This window comes from Prinia subflava, chromosome 8, assembly GCF_021018805.1.
Source record: "Prinia subflava isolate CZ2003 ecotype Zambia chromosome 8, Cam_Psub_1.2, whole genome shotgun sequence".
Taxonomy (NCBI): domain Eukaryota; kingdom Metazoa; phylum Chordata; class Aves; order Passeriformes; family Cisticolidae; genus Prinia; species Prinia subflava.
In genome coordinates, this window is record NC_086254.1 from 8,642,438 (window position 1) to 8,659,967 (window position 17,530).

At 47.2% G+C, this 17,530-nt stretch overlaps 3 protein-coding genes across 8 annotated transcripts in view; 2 read left to right on the forward strand and 1 right to left on the reverse strand.

Moving 5' to 3' along the window:
- The window catches only part of CLTC (clathrin heavy chain), a 29,536-nt gene extending 16,774 nt beyond the window's left edge, over window positions 1–12,762 (forward strand). The window contains exons 15-33 of one of the 2 annotated variants that reach the window (XM_063402813.1): window positions 1,041–1,166; window positions 1,732–1,874; window positions 2,214–2,448; window positions 2,770–2,892; window positions 2,984–3,129; window positions 3,272–3,455; window positions 3,761–3,953; window positions 4,371–4,528; window positions 4,729–4,893; window positions 4,978–5,085; window positions 5,193–5,360; window positions 5,509–5,658; window positions 5,754–5,885; window positions 6,042–6,152; window positions 6,724–6,894; window positions 6,981–7,202; window positions 8,242–8,262; window positions 11,075–11,150; window positions 11,721–12,762. In XM_063402813.1, coding sequence (XP_063258883.1) covers window positions 1,041–1,166; window positions 1,732–1,874; window positions 2,214–2,448; window positions 2,770–2,892; window positions 2,984–3,129; window positions 3,272–3,455; window positions 3,761–3,953; window positions 4,371–4,528; window positions 4,729–4,893; window positions 4,978–5,085; window positions 5,193–5,360; window positions 5,509–5,658; window positions 5,754–5,885; window positions 6,042–6,152; window positions 6,724–6,894; window positions 6,981–7,202; window positions 8,242–8,262; window positions 11,075–11,150; window positions 11,721–11,845 — 2,757 coding nt within the window. In that variant the 3' untranslated portion in view covers window positions 11,846–12,762. The remainder of the gene's footprint in view (window positions 1–1,040; window positions 1,167–1,731; window positions 1,875–2,213; window positions 2,449–2,769; window positions 2,893–2,983; window positions 3,130–3,271; window positions 3,456–3,760; window positions 3,954–4,370; window positions 4,529–4,728; window positions 4,894–4,977; window positions 5,086–5,192; window positions 5,361–5,508; window positions 5,659–5,753; window positions 5,886–6,041; window positions 6,153–6,723; window positions 6,895–6,980; window positions 7,203–8,241; window positions 8,263–11,074; window positions 11,151–11,720) is intronic. The other variant, XM_063402814.1, reaches the window with a different exon arrangement.
- A 1,257-nt stretch (window positions 12,763–14,019) lies between these two features.
- Window positions 14,020–15,676, reverse strand: PTRH2 (peptidyl-tRNA hydrolase 2). Of its 3 annotated transcripts, none has more exons than XM_063402835.1 (3): window positions 15,555–15,676; window positions 15,200–15,316; window positions 14,020–14,682 (listed from the first exon to the last, which is right to left on the reverse strand). In XM_063402835.1, exon 3 carries the CDS (start codon window positions 14,659–14,661, stop codon window positions 14,140–14,142), a length of 522 nt encoding a protein of 173 aa, XP_063258905.1. In that variant the 5' UTR covers window positions 14,662–14,682; window positions 15,200–15,316; window positions 15,555–15,676; the 3' UTR covers window positions 14,020–14,139. The 3 variants fall into 3 exon arrangements, with proteins under 3 accessions (XP_063258905.1, XP_063258907.1, XP_063258906.1); XM_063402837.1 differs by having other exon boundaries at window positions 15,561–15,579; XM_063402836.1 differs by lacking the exon at window positions 15,555–15,676 and having other exon boundaries at window positions 15,200–15,548.
- The window catches only part of VMP1 (vacuole membrane protein 1), a 60,252-nt gene continuing 58,342 nt past the window's right edge, over window positions 15,621–17,530 (forward strand). For 2 of the 3 annotated variants that reach the window (XM_063402826.1, XM_063402830.1), the window contains exon 1: window positions 15,621–15,711. The gene's annotated coding sequence lies outside the window, so the exon portion shown is untranslated. The remainder of the gene's footprint in view (window positions 15,712–17,530) is intronic. The other variant, XM_063402827.1, reaches the window with a different exon arrangement.

Genomic DNA, 17,530 nt, shown 5'->3' on the forward strand with positions numbered 1-17,530 from the left:
TTCAGACTCTGCAGCCTTAGCACGGAGCTTATTGACAAACACAACACTCTGAGGAACCGTGTGGGAGGGGAAAACTTTATCTGGGAACATTTCCTGCCTTCATGTTTGTTGGTTACATAGCATAGTCTTAGATTTTGCTGATCATATCTGAAGATGGCAAAACTCTTCCCAAGAGAATTCTCTTAAACTAACCTGGTGTCACCGAGGTGTAAGGTATGTAATTTGATCAAGCCACCTAAGATATGTTATCAAGCTGTCAAATTCCTGATGAAAGTTATTGTTTTTTGTGCTGTTCCATGTCTGGAATGTGCAGGACATGTACCAGGTAAATCTCCCAGTACAGGCCTCCCTGTGTAAAGTCCTTAAGTGTAATTTATATGTAGGATTATATTCTGGGATGTGCATGTTGGAATAAGTGATCTGAAATATGCATCCGGAATACTGTCTGGCACATAGACTAAGCTTCTGTACTGTAACCATTGTAACCCTGTGCTGAAAGTTGGAATGCTTTTAGATAATTAATCTGGTAAGCAATTTAAGTAGTACTGCTCTAGAGCTTAAATCTTACTGTTCTCTAAATCCATGGTTAGGAGGTATCACAAGACACATGGCACTCAAAGTCAATTCTGTATTTAAGTTTTACATTATGAACCACAATTTAATCTAGTCTTGGTTAAATTTCTTTTGAAATCCCAGAGTGCTAATCCTGCACACCAAACACCAGTGGCAACTAAAAATACTCTCTATAGCCTAGGCTTGTAATAGTGGTATTGTGTTGTAAAACTCTGTAGAGTCTGCCATGCAAAGGAGCAGGGTTAAACTCCAAAAAGCTTCTTGCTGCTCACGCCCTGCAGTGGGTGTGAGTGCTCCCACTTGCTACATCTTGCAAACAATTAGCTGAACAACAAGCTGTCATTATTTGGTTGACTGTTGAGTTTTGGCTTTCCAAATTCAGCTGCTTTGACAGTTTAAGTGACTGTATTATTTGTCTGCTCAAGTCCAAGAGCAAAAGCAAATTACTAAAGCTCTTCTCTTTCTAGGAAGCTAAACTCACTGACCAGCTGCCTCTCATCATTGTGTGCGACCGCTTCGACTTTGTCCACGACTTGGTGCTGTATTTGTATAGAAATAATCTCCAAAAATATATTGAGATTTATGTACAGAAGGTAGGTGACAGCTTGTCCCTTGGCTTCAGTGAGTCAAACTGATCAGTCTTTACAGTGGAAAGTACAACTACAGGCATCGTGTTTAATTATTCTGCAAACTGCTTTGTACCTGAGACTGACATTTAAGTGATTATTAGTGGCCTCCAGTAAATTAGCCCTGGTGTGAGTCAGGTCTCATTCCTCAGTCAGGTTAAGCAATAACTCCCACTCATGTGCCAGTTGAAGGAGGAAGACTTGGTAGAATAACTTTGGAGTTGTTGGGGTGATTTTAAGTCTCAGCATTTTGGAATGGGGAGGAGGGGAAATTTTCCTTTTCCTGCAGGGACAGAGTGGATTGCTCAGGAGCTCTTCCCATGGGAGCTAAGTGAGCCACTGGGCTGGGGTGGGAGCACCTGTTGACTGAAGAATTGACTTTTTAGCTTGTTCAGAACCTCAGGAGGCTGGGAGTAAAGGCAGGAAGATGGAGTCAGTCTTAGCAAGTGGCTCTCATATGGAATTCTGGGGATAAGTATTGCCTGCCCTTGTTCCCTGACAACACCTGACCTCTTTAAATTCTCCTGTGTAGGTGAATCCAAGCCGTCTGCCAGTGGTTATTGGGGGACTGCTTGATGTGGATTGCTCTGAAGACGTGATAAAGAACCTCATCCTTGTTGTGAGAGGACAGTTTTCAACTGATGAACTTGTTGCAGAGGTTGAGAAAAGAAACAGGTATTAAACTTGTACAAGTCTCTTAGCAGTTCCCAGTCTGGCAGTGTTTGCTGCTCATCCATGTCTCACAGCTAGAGCTGGTACTGACTCAAGCTGGGTGAGAACCAGCTCTGATTCTTGGCTGATGTAGGGATCTCACAGATAACTTTGGTGTGTTTTCTTCTTAGTGTCAGAAAGTTCATCATAATAATGAACCAAAATGTAGGTTAAAACAGAGCACTGTAACTCTGGTTTAGTTCCTGGCTCTATCCTACACCAAGACTGGCTTGCAGAGTGCAGAAATGATGCAACTGGATATTTACTTACTCAACCTCTAACATGAAAATCACTTCCTTCTAGGCTGAAGCTGCTTCTGCCCTGGCTGGAAGCAAGAATTCACGAGGGCTGTGAGGAGCCTGCCACTCACAATGCACTGGCCAAGATCTACATTGACAGCAACAACAACCCAGAGAGATTCCTGCGTGAGAATCCCTACTATGACAGTCGTGTGGTCGGCAAGTACTGTGAGAAGAGGGACCCTCACCTGGCCTGCGTGGCCTACGAGCGTGGACAGTGTGATCTGGAGCTGATCAATGTATGTATGCACAGGCTGCAGCCTTGGGATGGAGTTCTAGCAGCAGGGTCGTGGGGCACAAGGAAAGCTTTATGGCAAAAGCATTTATTCCTAAAATGTATTGAGCTGGGAAGTGCATGCTTGTAACACAGAAGAGGAGGTGGCTGTTAAACCTCCCTCTGCAGCTTAATGAGAAATGGGAAACTCCTGCCCGTCCTAAAACGGGAGGTTAATGAAGTATCAAAGGCTGAGATTTCTGGTCTGCCCCTCAGCTCAGAGTTACAGTTGTGTGCAGGCTCCAGAGCCGTGCCTGCCCTCTGAGCAATCCGTGCCTTTCCCCAGGTGTGCAATGAGAACTCCCTCTTCAAGAGCCTCTCGCGCTACTTAGTCCGTCGTAAGGACCCCGAGCTGTGGGCCAGCGTGCTACTGGAAAGCAACCCCTACAGGAGGCCCCTGATTGACCAGGTACAGCTGGCAGGTCACTCACAGCCTTGCCTGTCCTAACTGGGTGTGCAGAATGTGGCATCACTCATTTGTCCATGCCTTGGCTCTGCAGGTTGTCCAGACGGCGCTGTCGGAGACCCAGGACCCCGAGGAGGTCTCTGTCACTGTGAAGGCCTTCATGACTGCAGATCTTCCCAACGAGCTCATTGAGCTGCTGGAGAAAATAGTTCTGGATAATTCAGTGTTCAGTGAGCACAGGTGCGTGGAATGAAAACTAAGCCACAGGAAACTTGGAGTTATTGCTGGAATGTGAAGCAGCAAATAAACTAATACCCTCTCCAGAGGGGAGGGTGAATTTCTTGATCATTGTTTGATAAGTGCTATTTCTTTCCCTCTTCAGGAATCTGCAGAACCTTCTCATCCTCACGGCTATCAAGGCTGACCGCACCCGTGTCATGGAGTACATCAATCGCCTGGATAACTATGATGCCCCTGACATAGCCAATATTGCTATCAGCAATGAGCTTTTTGAGGAGGCATTCGCTATCTTCAGGAAGTTTGATGTCAACACATCAGCTGTACAGGTATCTTCAATTCTCAGGTCATAAAAACTCCCTCTGCTTCCCCACACAAGAACTTTGCTGGTGACTTCAGTGCTTAATTCCAATGAGCAAAATGTCCAAAGCTGCTCAGTCTTACAAAGCAGGACAAATGTTGTTTATTGAAACTCTGCAAGCCTAAAACCACTCACGCTGTGTGGATTGTATGGAGTTAGTCCCTCTTTTAAAAGCTGTGGATCCATTGAGGAACTTGGATGATAAACCACAGCTTAGTGTGTTGTAAAAGTGACTTTTATGAGAGTGGCTGACGATGGTTTTCCTTTTCCCAGGTGTTGATAGAGCACATTGGGAACCTGGACCGCGCGTACGAGTTCGCCGAGCGCTGCAATGAACCTGCAGTGTGGAGCCAGCTGGCCAAAGCACAGCTCCAGAAGGGGATGGTGAAGGAGGCAATTGACTCCTACATTAAAGCAGATGATCCTTCCTCATACATGGAAGTTGTTCAAGCTGCCAATGCCAGTGGTATGATTAAGTTTTGTTTACATCTTGGCTGTTGATGTTGCTCAGTTCTTTTGCCTGGTCTGCTCAAACTGCAGTTCTGCCAGACCTGTATCTTGATACAAGTAGAGGAATCTGGCCCTTCAAGGACTATCCTAAATAAGAATGGGAAAGGGTAGTGTATTCCATATGCAGATAATCAGTGGCCTTAATTTCCTTCTTTAGCTAGCTGGGGGCTTCTTTCAGAGTCTCTGTATGAAGTTAAATAAGATTTCAGTTAGGCCTATTCTAATATGATTTGATTAATGCATAATGAGCAGTGTGAAGGTTACTGATTGTTGGGGAATAGCTGCAGAAATATGTCAAGATTAGGTTCAGCTGATTGTTTGAGTTAAGCACAAGTGTCTCCAGCAAATAAACATTCTGAACTCCTTTCCACAGGAAACTGGGAAGAGCTGGTGAAGTATCTGCAGATGGCACGCAAGAAGGCCCGGGAGTCGTACGTGGAGACAGAATTGATCTTTGCTCTTGCTAAAACAAACCGCCTGGCAGAGCTGGAGGAGTTCATCAATGGCCCCAACAACGCACATATCCAGCAGGTGGGTGAGAATGGCTTTGCTTTGCTGACTCACACAGGGGCGTTGGGAATTCATCATTGAATTCCCAATGAATATCACTCTTTGGATACACACATAGATCTTGGCCTTAATCCATTTTGACAAGGGCTCGAATTCCACACATTCAATGTCAGCCACTGGCTGAAAAGGTGCAGGAATAACGTGTCTGTGCTCTGGCCCAGGTTGGCGATCGCTGCTACGATGAGAAGATGTATGAAGCAGCCAAGCTGCTGTACAACAACGTGTCCAACTTCGGCCGCCTGGCCTCCACCTTGGTGCACCTGGGCGAGTACCAGGCAGCCGTGGATGGCGCTCGGAAAGCCAACAGCACTCGCACGTGGAAAGAGGTGAATTCACTGGCTCTGAGCTCGAGGACTGCAAAGCCTCTTCAGAAGTTTGATTATAAGCAGTAACACAGCTCTCAATTCCAGGTCTGCTTTGCTTGTGTGGATGGGAAAGAATTCCGCCTGGCTCAGATGTGTGGGCTCCATATTGTGGTGCATGCAGATGAGCTGGAAGAGCTAATCAACTATTACCAGGTAATTAAGCTGGCTCCTGTTGTACAGTCAGTTGTGTCATGGCAACCCTGTCAAAGTCTGGGATTCTGGATGGTTCCTGATGTGAAATGTCTGTCTGTGTCTCTAAGGATCGTGGTTACTTTGAAGAGCTGATCACTATGTTGGAAGCAGCGCTTGGGCTGGAGCGAGCACACATGGGGATGTTCACAGAGCTGGCAATTCTCTACTCCAAGTTCAAGCCACAGAAGATGAGGGAGCACTTGGAGCTGTTCTGGTCCAGAGTCAACATTCCCAAGGTGAATGTCTGAGGCTTTAAATTTAGCTGAAAACACCCCTTTTTGGGCTGTCAGTACAGGCAGCTCCTGAGGTTATTAATGGCACTAAAACCTGAGCACTGATGGAAATTCCAGTTAACAAATATTGCTAATTCTGCCTTTTGCTTAGGTTCTGAGAGCTGCAGAACAAGCCCATCTCTGGGCTGAACTGGTGTTCCTGTATGATAAGTATGAAGAGTATGATAATGCCATAATCACAATGATGAATCACCCAACAGACGCTTGGAAAGAAGGCCAGTTCAAAGATATCATCACTAAGGTATTGCTTTCTTAGTGAAAGTTCTGTCTGTTTTTCATTGGGATTTCCCCACAATCAAACTCCTGCTCTGAACATGCCTCTTTACCCCTCTCTAGGTGGCCAATGTGGAGCTGTACTACAAGGCAGTTCAGTTCTATTTGGAATTTAAGCCTCTGTTGCTCAATGATCTGCTGATGGTGTTGTCCCCTCGGCTTGACCACACTCGTGCTGTCACCTTCTTCACAAAGGTATTTTTGTGAATTAATAATTAATAATAATTAATAATTTTCTTGCTATCCAGCTCAAAGCAAAAGCTGGGAAAGCATTGAGCTGCAGTAGCTTTTTAAAGTGCTAAGAGACTTCCACAAAAACTCACTTAAATCTGTATCTCTGATTCCTTGAAGGTTAAACAGCTGCCCCTGGTTAAGCCTTACCTGCGCTCTGTTCAAAATCACAACAACAAATCAGTCAACGAGTCCCTCAACAACCTCTTCATTATTGAAGAAGATTATCAGGTATGTCTTGTCTTGAAGCACTTACTATTTGATTTATCTTATATTCTCAGCCTTTCTTTAATGTGTAGAAACCCAGTTTTCTGTCTCATTTTCAATAGTTTTTACCTGGTTGCTAATAACTTTAATTCCTTAAGTGTAACTTCAAACTGAGCTAGTGGTGAGGAGCCAAGGATTAAGTGGAGAAGTGTTAGTGGCTTTCTGAGAGCATTTTGTGTCATTCCTATTGGGGGTAGAGTGGCTGCTTTGTTACGAGTGTGACAGATCTGATTTAAGGCAAACAAACAGTGGGTGCTAAGAAAAGGACTCACAGAAGAGGAGAACAGTTGTGATGTCTGGCTGTTCTCCTGTTTTCAGAGACTCTTAGCCTAGTGAAAAATACTGACTGAAACACTCCAAACTCCATGTGTGTCAGACAGCACCTTCTCAAATAAAACAGATCTCTGCAGGTCTGCCTGGAATGCTTTGTCTTCCTACAAGCAGGAACACAGAACTAATGGAAAATGTTTGCATTTTGTGGGTTCACTTGTACATCCGAGGTGTGACTTGGTTTTTTTTTTTCTGCTTCCCTCAGGCTCTTAGGACTTCTATAGATGCTTATGACAACTTTGACAACATTTCCCTCGCCCAGCGTTTGGAGAAGCACGAGCTAATAGAGTTCCGAAGGATCGCTGCTTATCTCTTCAAAGGCAACAACCGCTGGAAACAGAGCGTGGAGCTCTGCAAGAAGGACAGGCTGTACAAGGTGAGGCAGCTTTGGCTTTTAGGGGAGTTTTTTGGCTCCTCTGTGGCTGGTTGTGTCCCCGAGGCTGAGGCTCTGTCCCCTTGCAGGATGCCATGCAGTACGCCTCCGAATCCAAAGATACCGAGCTGGCAGAAGAGCTGCTGCAGTGGTTCCTGCAGGAGAACAAGAGGGAATGCTTTGGTGCTTGTCTCTTCACCTGCTACGATCTCCTAAGGCCGGATGTTGTCTTGGAAACAGCGTGGAGGCACAACATTATGGACTTTGCCATGCCATACTTTATTCAGGTCATGAAGGAATACTTGACCAAGGTAAGAGCAGGTGCCTCTCCAACAGCCAGAGCTTGTTAGTCACTGTGGTGAATGCCTGGAGATTGTCTGCTTGCTACTAACATTGATTTGGGCTTTGTCCAATGTCTGTCTGTCCATGTCCACACTTACTTTTCAGTCCATCTGGGGAGAGACTTCGCCCTCTAAGAGGCTGAAACACTTGCAGGTTGCACCCTCTGCCAATGACAGAACCTACATCAGGGGTATTTGCCTGACCCTGGGCAGTGTCTAAAGAAGTTCCAGGCTCCAGGCGTTTCCTGTGCTGTGTCAGTCAGGAATCCCATCTGGGATCAGTTTTAACTTTAGACTCTGTACTAAAACAGCTTTATAGCTAGACCTGGAGATAACTTATTCTGCTGTGCATTTAACTCTAAAATGTGGCTCTGACACTTAATGGCACTAATTATGACTCAACTCTCATTTGAAGTGACTCAGGATGGGGGAACTACTTGGTAATGCTCTAACAGACTTGAGTTAAATCCAACTGTCACTAGCAAGATTTTCCCAGTTGAAGCTTTTGGAGTATCTTCCAGTGAAATGCTGTAAATTCCTTAATGATTAAGACTTTTCTAAGCTTGAGTTCAGCTTTTACTTTCATGCAGTCAGTAGAAACTAAGGTGCCTGTTTGGCCAGAAATTTGCCTGGCTGTTCCTTCTAAAGGCAGGACCACCCTGTAGTTCTGAAATGCTGTTTTGGGGGAGGTGGGGAGCTGGCTCAGCAATACAACTGCTTGTCAGAGATGCCTGCACCAAGCTAACACCATGCCTTTGGTGGAAGTACTAGATTCTTAAAGATAAAAATTTCCTGATCTGATAAAGGATTAGGATGTAGCTTTAGTGTAGCTAATAAAGAGCCAGCAAGAAGCAGAGCTGCCTTCCTAAAGCAGATACTTCTGGTGTACCTTTGTTTTTACTCACCTGTACCTTAATTATTTCTTCCCTGACGCTTTTGTTTCTACCTTTTTATATGCTAAATATGGAATTTGATTTTTCTAAGCTGCACCTTCTGAATTCCTTTGCAGGTTGATGCAATAAAGGAAAAGGTGAAAGTTGATTCTTGTTTTCCATCTTTAAGTCTGGAGGACTAAGTCTAAGGATTCTGCATGAGTTTTTTTCTTTCCTATGTTTACTACACTGCTGCTACTGCTTTTTCCCCAAACAAAATATCACTAAAGCATTTGCAAATTGTTAACTCTCACTAGCTAGTGCTGTAGGAGAAAAGTAGATTCATTTGCTACTAATAAGCTAATAGATCCTCAGGAAGGGCATACAGGTGATCAGTTGGATCACAGTCAGCCCGATATTGAAACAACACACAAATACTCACACAAGTGCTATTATTTGACTGCCAGTCTGATTGGAAGAACCTCCTACAACAAGAAATCGGTCTGTGAATCCCTAAATCAGTCTGGCTTTTGCCAGTTGAAGGGCTGTGATCCAGTTCCTGATCTCTGGACCATGACTAATGCGTGCTGACCGTAGGCAGAGTAGATCCTGGCTGCTTCCAGAGGGACTCTTCCTCACTCAGGTGTCAGTTCTCATGGTGCTGAGCTAATCCACACAGTGCTCTAGTTCATGTAGCAACTTGAAATTTCAGCTGTTACACCAAGTCTGTGGTTCTCCTCCCTGTAGTAAATTTCTAGTAGTTGTCCAAAAAAAGACTGCCTTCCAAGCTCTTCAGCTTCACTAAACTTCTCTTGCTACCTCATTAAAAAAAAATATAAAAATGGTAATGCTTATTGCTCTTCTGAGACTACTCCAGGGCTTGCCTTTTGCTATGTAACTTTGACCTTCAGAAGGGCAATCCAAGGTTTTGTGTCCATCTGCTTCCCTACAAATGCCACCGTGATCCTCCTTAGCCCAGGGGTCAGCCCTAGCAGGAGTTTTCCATTAATGTGGTTCAGCAGAGGGCAAACCAAAGTGACAAACAGCTTTGAAGATGGACTAAATGCAAAAACTGCTGGTTGTAAAGACACCACTGGAACTCAAGGCTAACCTAAGACACGTAGTGTAAGGTCCTTCAGCAGCTAGTAGGGAAAGTAGGAGAGCGTGTGTGTGAAAAAAGGTAATTGAACTGCAGTGTTTGCATAAACTACGCATGTGTAGCAGTCATTGCAATTACATCCCACTACTCCTGAAGCTCCAAGGCATTGCTGTGGGCTGCGTGTGGTTTTCTGGGGGGAGCCTGTATGGCAGTCATCTTCAGACCTCACTCGTGCTTCAGTACTTTTGCCTCTTTTTCATGCACACATGACACGATAACATTGAATGCATGTTACTTTTCCCCTGCAGCTTATTGCAGTCCCTGTGGAAAAGCCTTTCAGTCAGTCTTGCTCCAAGTGTGTAGGGCCCTGAAGCTGGTGATGCTTGAGCAAGTGGTGTAAGAACCATCCTGTGGGCTGGTTTCAAACTTGCGCTTGTTCTTGTCAGTATTTGTTCAGCTCTGAGGGGAGGCATCAAAACTGGGTCCAAAATGCATTGAATGTCCTGGGCTGGAGGCTTTCCAAGCGTGAGTAAGCCAAATGCCTCTGCTTAGTAGCAAACTGTGCACATTCTCCTTGGATTTGCATCTCTGAACTTGTGCTTCTGTGTTCAGTGTGTTGCTGTTTGGAGTTGAAAACAGTGCAGTTCCCAGCACGGTGTCTGGAAGTGAGTCCTGGAGCACTGGATACAATCCCGTGCACTGAACTGGCCATGGGAGCCCAGTCACTGAGGGAGCCCCAGCTCAGGACCTGTGCCACTCCCTGGAGCTGTGCCTCAGCTCCAGGTTACAGAGGAGCAGGTTTATGGAACACACGTGTAACTCACAGCTGGAAGGAGGAGCTCACAGCTCTTGGAGCTGCCAGCAGATGTTTGCTCATGTAGCACAGTTAAAACTCACTTGTGAATGTTGTAGCTCAGTGTTGTAGCACTGACCCTGTTCAAGTGCAGGAAACCTTCAAACTCCTTTATTAAGGACATAAATGAAATGAAACGTTAAGCTTTTGAATTGTGTTATTGTCTTTCAAAGTAATTGGCATGATTGTCTCTGACTTTGTTCTAAATCTTGTCTCCCAGGTAAAACACCAATACCTCATTTTGTGGTTTTAGTTTCAGGGCCTGCCTTAGACTGTAGAAATGCTGAGTTGCCTTGGATCTGTCTTAGAAATGAGCAATATTTCACCACAGAACAAGTTCCTTCTCTTGCCTTTCTGTAGGGGTGGGCAAAGAGCACCATTGCAGTGAAGCTGGCCAGGCTTGTCTGTTACTGTGTGTAAAGCTGGAAGGATTGGAGTATCTGTGGGTTTAGGCTGACTGCCACACAGTTCTGGAGTGGAAAAAGCAAGTCTTATACACATGCATTCTCTGCATTTGAACTTAAATTGCATGAGTGAATGGGTTTGGAAAGTGAAATCTTGAGGCTCAAGTGACATGTCGGATGCTATTGCAGTCTGCTTTATCCAAATACAAACCAGATTACTTTGCCTCAATGTCACCTCCAGGGAAACTTCTCCAGGTCTGGGCCTTATCTTGGCAAATGCTCCAGTGCCAGAGGTCTCCAATTGAGACTGAGCTCAAATCTGAGTCTGTGTCCAAAGACTGGCCAGCTCCAGTCCAAAACAGAACCTTTTGTACAAAGCTTCAGCCTGGAGTGAGCTTTCAAAGTGGTTGAAAATCCCTCAATGAGAGGTTTTTTTCAGGAAACAGACAATCTTGACTGCACCAGTACCAACATTGCTACTTGAATTGATCTTAACTTGTAAATGGTCTCCTTTTCTTGATGGGTGTTGACATACCACTAAGGCTTTTCCACTTCTCTGCCACGAATAAGTGCCTGTTTTAGAGGAGATTTTTAATTGTTGCTCTCAATTCCAGGTGGATAAACTGGATGCATCAGAGTCTTTGAGAAAGGAAGAGGAGCAAGCTACAGAAACACAACCTATTGTTTATGGTAATGTTTTAGTTTGTGTGTTATCAATAACATATTTCACTTTTAAGATGAGCCTTCCCTAATCTTGTTTTTTTCCTGAGGAAGCCCTGGGAAATGGGAATGTTTTCCATGTGAAATCAAGCCTTAAGGAGCGTGTTCCAAAATATTAGATAAGTGCCACTCTGATGCTGTGGCTGCTGAGGTGGGCTTTGGGCTGCAGCATTTGAGGTTGTCCTGGCTCCTTAAGGAAAAGGGTTACAGGAGCTGAGCTATTCCAGACTTGCAGCAAGTTGGTTATTTGGGTCTTGTGCCATATGCTTTATATCTGAAGCACGTTTATACCTACTTTATGCTGGGTATTTTCTTTATACCCAGGTTATTCTAGTAAGAATTTCTTCATATACTTTACACTGTAGTATTTTTAGCCACATGTCGTGTCCTGAGGTTTTGAGGGAAAATTCCCATTCTGGCCCTGAAGCAGCCCAGCCCAGAGGTGATAAAACACAGAAACCCCTCCTGCAAACCCTGAGGCATTTTGCCAAGCACTTCCCCAGCTCAGGAGGAGTGAGGTGCCCGTTGTGTGTGTTGCAGGCCAGCCCCAGCTGATGCTGACAGCGGGACCCAGCGTGGCGGTTCCTCCGCAGGCACCTTTCGGCTACGGCTACACGGCCCCGCCGTACGGGCAGCCGCAGCCCGGCTTCGGCTACAGCATGTGAGACGCAGCACAAGCCAGCCTGGAGCAGCAACTTTTCTTACTGAAACTCCACCGTCCCTCCCCGCTTTAACTCATAACAGGGAAAAGCAAAGAGTTCTGCCTCGTGTTCTTGTAACCTTTATTTCATGAAGGACAGTTTTTTCTAGCGCAAACGATTTGAATCACTTCTGTTAAATCTTTTTCACATTCCATGTCATTTAGACTTTTACTTTCAGAAGGGGGAATAGTTTAAACGACTTTGTTCAAGTGGGCTTTTGCAGGACTGCTTATTACCATTAAGTCTATTGTGAAGATTCTGATTTGCACTCTATAGTGTTACACTCTAATATTGAATCTTAAGTTCATTGTATGTGAGCAGCTTACGGTATGTACTGTCTATTCTAAATGCATTTAAATCTCACTGTATATTTGGAGAAAGCTAAAGCCAAGATACTTGTATTTGACCTTGCAAGACTGCTGACAAGAGACAACACTAATCAGCATATCCTCCCTGGGTTGGATTGCGTAGCTCTAAAAGAATTTAAAATGCGTACAGACAACCTTGCCTGACTTAAAAATGAGTAAAAAGTTTTGGGTTTTGTTTTGGTTTGTTTTTTTTTTTCCCTTAACCTATGCAGGTTTTTCCAGTTATGCATATAGAAAATGCTAGTGTCTTTTTGCTCACTCCATATGTAACAAATGACCTTATGTTGTGCTGTATCCTGTGCTTTTGTGGGACATTCCATTCAGGAACAGAGCACCATGATTCCAATCTGTGTATTTACTAACCCTGCCCTGAGGTTTGTGTATGTTGGATATTGTGGTGTTTTAGATCACTGTTTTGAGTGTACAGAAGAGAGAATTCAAGCATATTGCTGTTCAGTTTTGTTTGTGCAATTTGAAATTACGCAATTTAAAAATAAATTACTGGACTGTGGACATGCTGCATAGTGGTAGCTTCACTTTACTGTCTTCAAAAAAAGGACCTTTGGACCCAAACCAAGTATTGCAGTGCTGGTAACGGGGGGCCAGGCAGGGGTCTGAGGGGCCAGCAGCAGAGCAGCAACGGGGACCAGTACTGGGGTCTTGCACTGACGGGGCAATACAGGAAAATATGTAATGCTTTTTGTAGAGAAAGATTATGCCAGAGAGAAGAAAATAGCACTTTTCACCAGTTGGCTGCACTGTGGTCAACTCCAGCATATTCGACCAGATGATACATTAGGATTGTAGTAGGGTGTGCCAGTTCAATTGAGATCATGTTCTAGGTATGTAAATTGCCTTAAACATATTTAGCTTCAAATAAAATTGACTTAAATGTTTCTCAATGAATACTGTCATATTTGAGTGTAATGAGTGTGGCAGCACTGGCCAGCTTTCCAACAGCTCTAGAAGCTCCTGTCTCCTAACCAGGGGCCACACTGAAACATTTCCATCCTCTGTGTTTATTGGCATTTCAGCCCCTCTGCCATCCCCTCTGGTCTGGGGATGGCTGGAGGTGGAGGTAAATCCTGCTCCCTCTCTCCAAACTGCTCCACAACACAGCTGGAACACGTGGCTGAGAGGTTGGCAAAGGTGCTTAACAGCAGAACTGTCACAAACTGTCCCAGCAGAATTTACTGGAACCTCCAGGGTGCTCTGACCTGTGCAGTAACATCTGTAACAGGGTGTTCCTTAAACCCAGGGGAGCCTGAGAATCCCAAGAAAACCAGGATTTAAGCCTGTCCCTAAGTGCCCATGGAGAGTAACTCCACACACCTTGGCTTAACTGCACATTTTTGCCCATGTGGGAGCCACACAGGCTCCTCCAGAGGGAAGCTCAGCTTACAGCTGCTCCCCACAACTGTGTACTGGTCTGGGCTGCAAATCCAGTCCAACTGGTCAGCCTGGTACCAGTTACAAGCAGTTGTCTGGGCAGGAAGTTGGTTACAGCTACCCCCAGCTCCAGTTCTTAATTGCTTCAGCAGCTGAGCTTTTCTAAATTAAAGAATATATTCTCTACAAAAAACAGGCAGCAAGAGGAAATTCTTAAAGTCTTATCAACCAATTTGCAAAATCCTCAATCAGTTGCACAAGTTGTAAATTCGCTGGGTTCCTTCTTGTGCCAGCTCTGCTTTCCTCAACTCCCCTGAGCCTAGAATTTTCTTTCCCCCTTTGGAACACAAGCTAGAGAAACTCATGATTTACCAACTCAAATCTTAAAAAACTTGCTTATTTTATTAACACTGAGGGAAGATACAAAAAAAAACCCACAAACCCAACTTGAATTTTTATCCCTGACATACACGAACACATCCAGCTCTTTTTGGTACCGGTTTAGAAGAGTTTAAGGTGACCAGAAACTTTATCAATGACATCAGCCGGTCCTGGTCCGATCCCAAGGACTGTCCTGGAGCCTGGAGCTATCTGAGTACGCCCAGCATCCTGTATCAAGCTCACAGTCAGCCCCAGGCGCTTCGCCTCAGCCAGGAGCTGCACCAGAGTCTCCTCATCGGGAGCTTTGAGGACCACTTTAGGTTGTCCACAGTACTCCCACTGCTTCAGGAGCTCGGGATTCCTCTTGTGAACCTGCTTGTAGGCAGAGACAGCAGCATGGGAGCACTGAGCCGCTACTTTGCCCTTGCCCATTTTGAGGTCGTTGCGGACGATCAGCACCAGCTTGAGCTCCCCGGACTCTCCCATGATGTCGGCCTCGCCCCCCAGGCTGTCGGGAGACTCTGGCATCGCTCCAGCTCCGGGCTTCCTGCGGAGCCTCCCCCGGATGCCCCAGCCCAGGCACACCCCGCACACCACTCCGACAATGACGTTCAGGAACCCGGGCTCCAAGAGAGAAATCATGGTGGGTTTTGGGGACTGCCTCTGAAAGGGGGGAAAGACAGAGTTTACTTGAGCGTTTCGCAGCTCCTGAGAGCATTTTGTGTGCTCTCACCTGGTTTCCATTTGGTTATTTGAAGGCAAAGAACATTTGTTAGAAACACAAAGGAACGGTTCCCCAGACACGGCTTTCTGACTGCAAACACCTCACTGGTGATGGGCTTCGACTCAGCAAGCAGAGCGAAGACAAAATGGCAAATTATCATAGAATCATAGAATGGTTTGTGTTGGAAAGGGCCCTGAAGTTCATCTGTTCCACCCTCTGCCACGGGTAGAGACACATTCCATTATCCCAGGCTGCTCCAAGCTCTGTCCAACCTGGCCTTGGACACTTCCAGGGATGGGGCAGCCACAGCTGCTCTGGGAACCCTGTGCCAGGGCCTCCCCACTCTCACGGGGAAGAATTTTTTCCTAATATCCAATCTAACCCTCCTCTCTGTCAATCTGAACCCATTCTCCCTTGTCCTGTCACCCCAGGCCTCTGTAAATAGCATTGCCTCACCTCTCCTGTAAGTTCCCTTCACGTACTGGAAGGCCACAATTAGGTCACCCTGCAGCTTCTCTTCTCCAGGTTGAACACTCCAAATTCTCTCAGCCTTTCCTCATGTCAAAATCACACCTAAAAACGGGCAGAGAAGCGGTGAAGCGCTAGAGGGTTTAGTCAATACCCCAAATTCAGCTGAGGAGCGGGGCCGCCTCCAGCTCCACCGCGTGCTGCGGCACCTCAGCCCCGCCAGCCCCGGCCCGCTGGAGCCCGAGCGGACACGGAGGGCAAAGACCGAGCGGGGACCGAACCGTGCGGGACCCCGCGGCCCTCAGGGGGGGCATGAGGGGGCCATGAAGGAGCATCCCCTCACCGTCACCCGCCGCTCCCGCCCGGCCGCTCCGCCGCGCCCGCCCGGAGGTGACGGCGCCTCGGCGCTCGGGAAGTGACGGAGCCCGGGGCGGGACGGGGCGTGTTGTGCCGGGCCCAGTTCCGCGTTGTGCCGGGCTCAGCGGAGCTGCTGGAGCGTGGTGAGTGCGGCGCCGGGCCTGGGGCTCTATCGGCGGGCGGGGGTCTCGTCCCTGGCCCCTCAGCGGGACCTCTCAGCGCTGCCCATCCGCCCCTCAGCGCTGCCCATCGCTCCCTCAGCGCTGCCCATCGCTCCCCTCAGCGCTGCCCATCGCTCCCCTCAGCGCTGCCCATCGCTCCCCTCAGCGCTGCCCATTTATCCCCTCAGCGCTGCCCATTTATCCCCTCAGCGCTGCCCATCGCTCCCCTCAGCGCTGCCCATTTATCCCCTCAGCGCTGCCCATCGCTCCCCTCAGCGCTGCCCATTTATCCCCTCAGCGCTGCCCATCGCTCCCTCAGCGCTGCCCATTTATCCCCTCAGCGCTGCCCATCTCTCCCCTCAGCGCTGCCCATTTATCCCCTCAGCGCTGCCTATCGCTCCCTCAGCCCTGCCTATCGCTCCCTCAGCGCTGCCCATTTATCCCCTCAGCGCTGCCCATTTTTCCCCTCAGCGCTGCCCATCGCTCCCTCAGCGCTGCCCATCGCTCCCTCAGCGCTGCCCATCGCTCCCTCAGCGCTGCCCGCGCTCCGCCCCGCTCCCCTCACGGCTCCTCCGGCTCTGAGGCGACGGCGGCCAGAGGGGACCCCCGGCCCGGTGCTGTGCGAACCGAGGGACCCGTGTGAGAGCCGGGGATGGCCGGGAAGGCTATGGAGGGGCAGGCAGGGTGGGAGGGCAGGCTGCCGCTGGCGGGCCTTCAGGGCGAGAAATGAGCCGCTGCCATCTCACCCCGCTGGAGAGCGGCTCTGCTCTTCCAGAGCCCCGGGAAGGGTGGGATAGACTCGTCCTGCCCCGGCCCAAGGAACCGTGCCTGATGACACAGGGAGAAATCCGTGCTTCTCCCTGCTGAGAGTCAGATAGCGATGGCCTTTGTGTGCCTTTCCACTGGAAATGTGCTGTGCTTTCCCTCTGGGTGCGCCCTGCATCCCCATAGACTGCCCGGGGCTTGTGTGAGGCCCAAATCCATGGGAACATTTCTGCTGATTGGGGTTAAGCACCCCGTCTGGCTTTTGTTTCTCTAGCCGATGTCCTCAGGTGTTTACAGGAGGTAACAAAGCAGCAAGAATCCCCTTTTATTCCAGTTTTGCCTCTCATATGCTTGGCAGGTCATGTAGGTGACCTGAGGGAAGGGAAGGGGTGATAAGTGCGTTTGATAGCAGCTAATTATCTATAAAGTGCTGTGAATCCAGGTTATGCCCTTTCAACTGCACCTGTGACATTTCTACAGGGTTTTCTCCTGCCCTTGTTTGCTCTGCTCTGTGCTTACCAACAAGTGGGTATCCTGGTTTAGTTAATGCTGACAATGTGGGTTGAGGTGGAGAAAATATGGTGTTACTCTTTCATGCCTTGGACCTCATGTGTTTTGTTTGGGCAGTGGATTTAGGTGCTGCTTTGCTGTTAGGAATTCTGCTCTTTTAGAGAGTGTTTCACCTCACTTTGATGAGGGGTTCTCATGCTTCCTAACACCTTATGATAATATACATCAGCTCTTCTTAGTGTGTTAATTTTCCCATTAAAAGTCTTCATTATGTCAGTCCTTCTTCCAATCCATTATTTCTGCAGCATGGAATAGACTTTCCTTTATTCCTTATGGGATAAGCGACAGTTGTAACGATGGCTTCATCCCCTGTTTTCAGATGAGGTTTCAAAAGCCAGGTTCCAGTTGTGCAATGGGAGGTGAGCTCTCTTTATTAGTCTGAGCTTTGTTTCGTGTCTTGCTGAGCTGCTGAAACCAAGGGTGTTTAAATTTGCTGTGGGGAAGGGTAGGAGGAGACTCAGTAGCT

Coding starts and splice junctions, on each gene's coding strand:
- PTRH2 (XM_063402835.1), bottom strand. CDS start 14,661: ATGATTTCTCTCTTGGAGCCCGGGTTCCTGAACGTCATTGTCGGAGTG.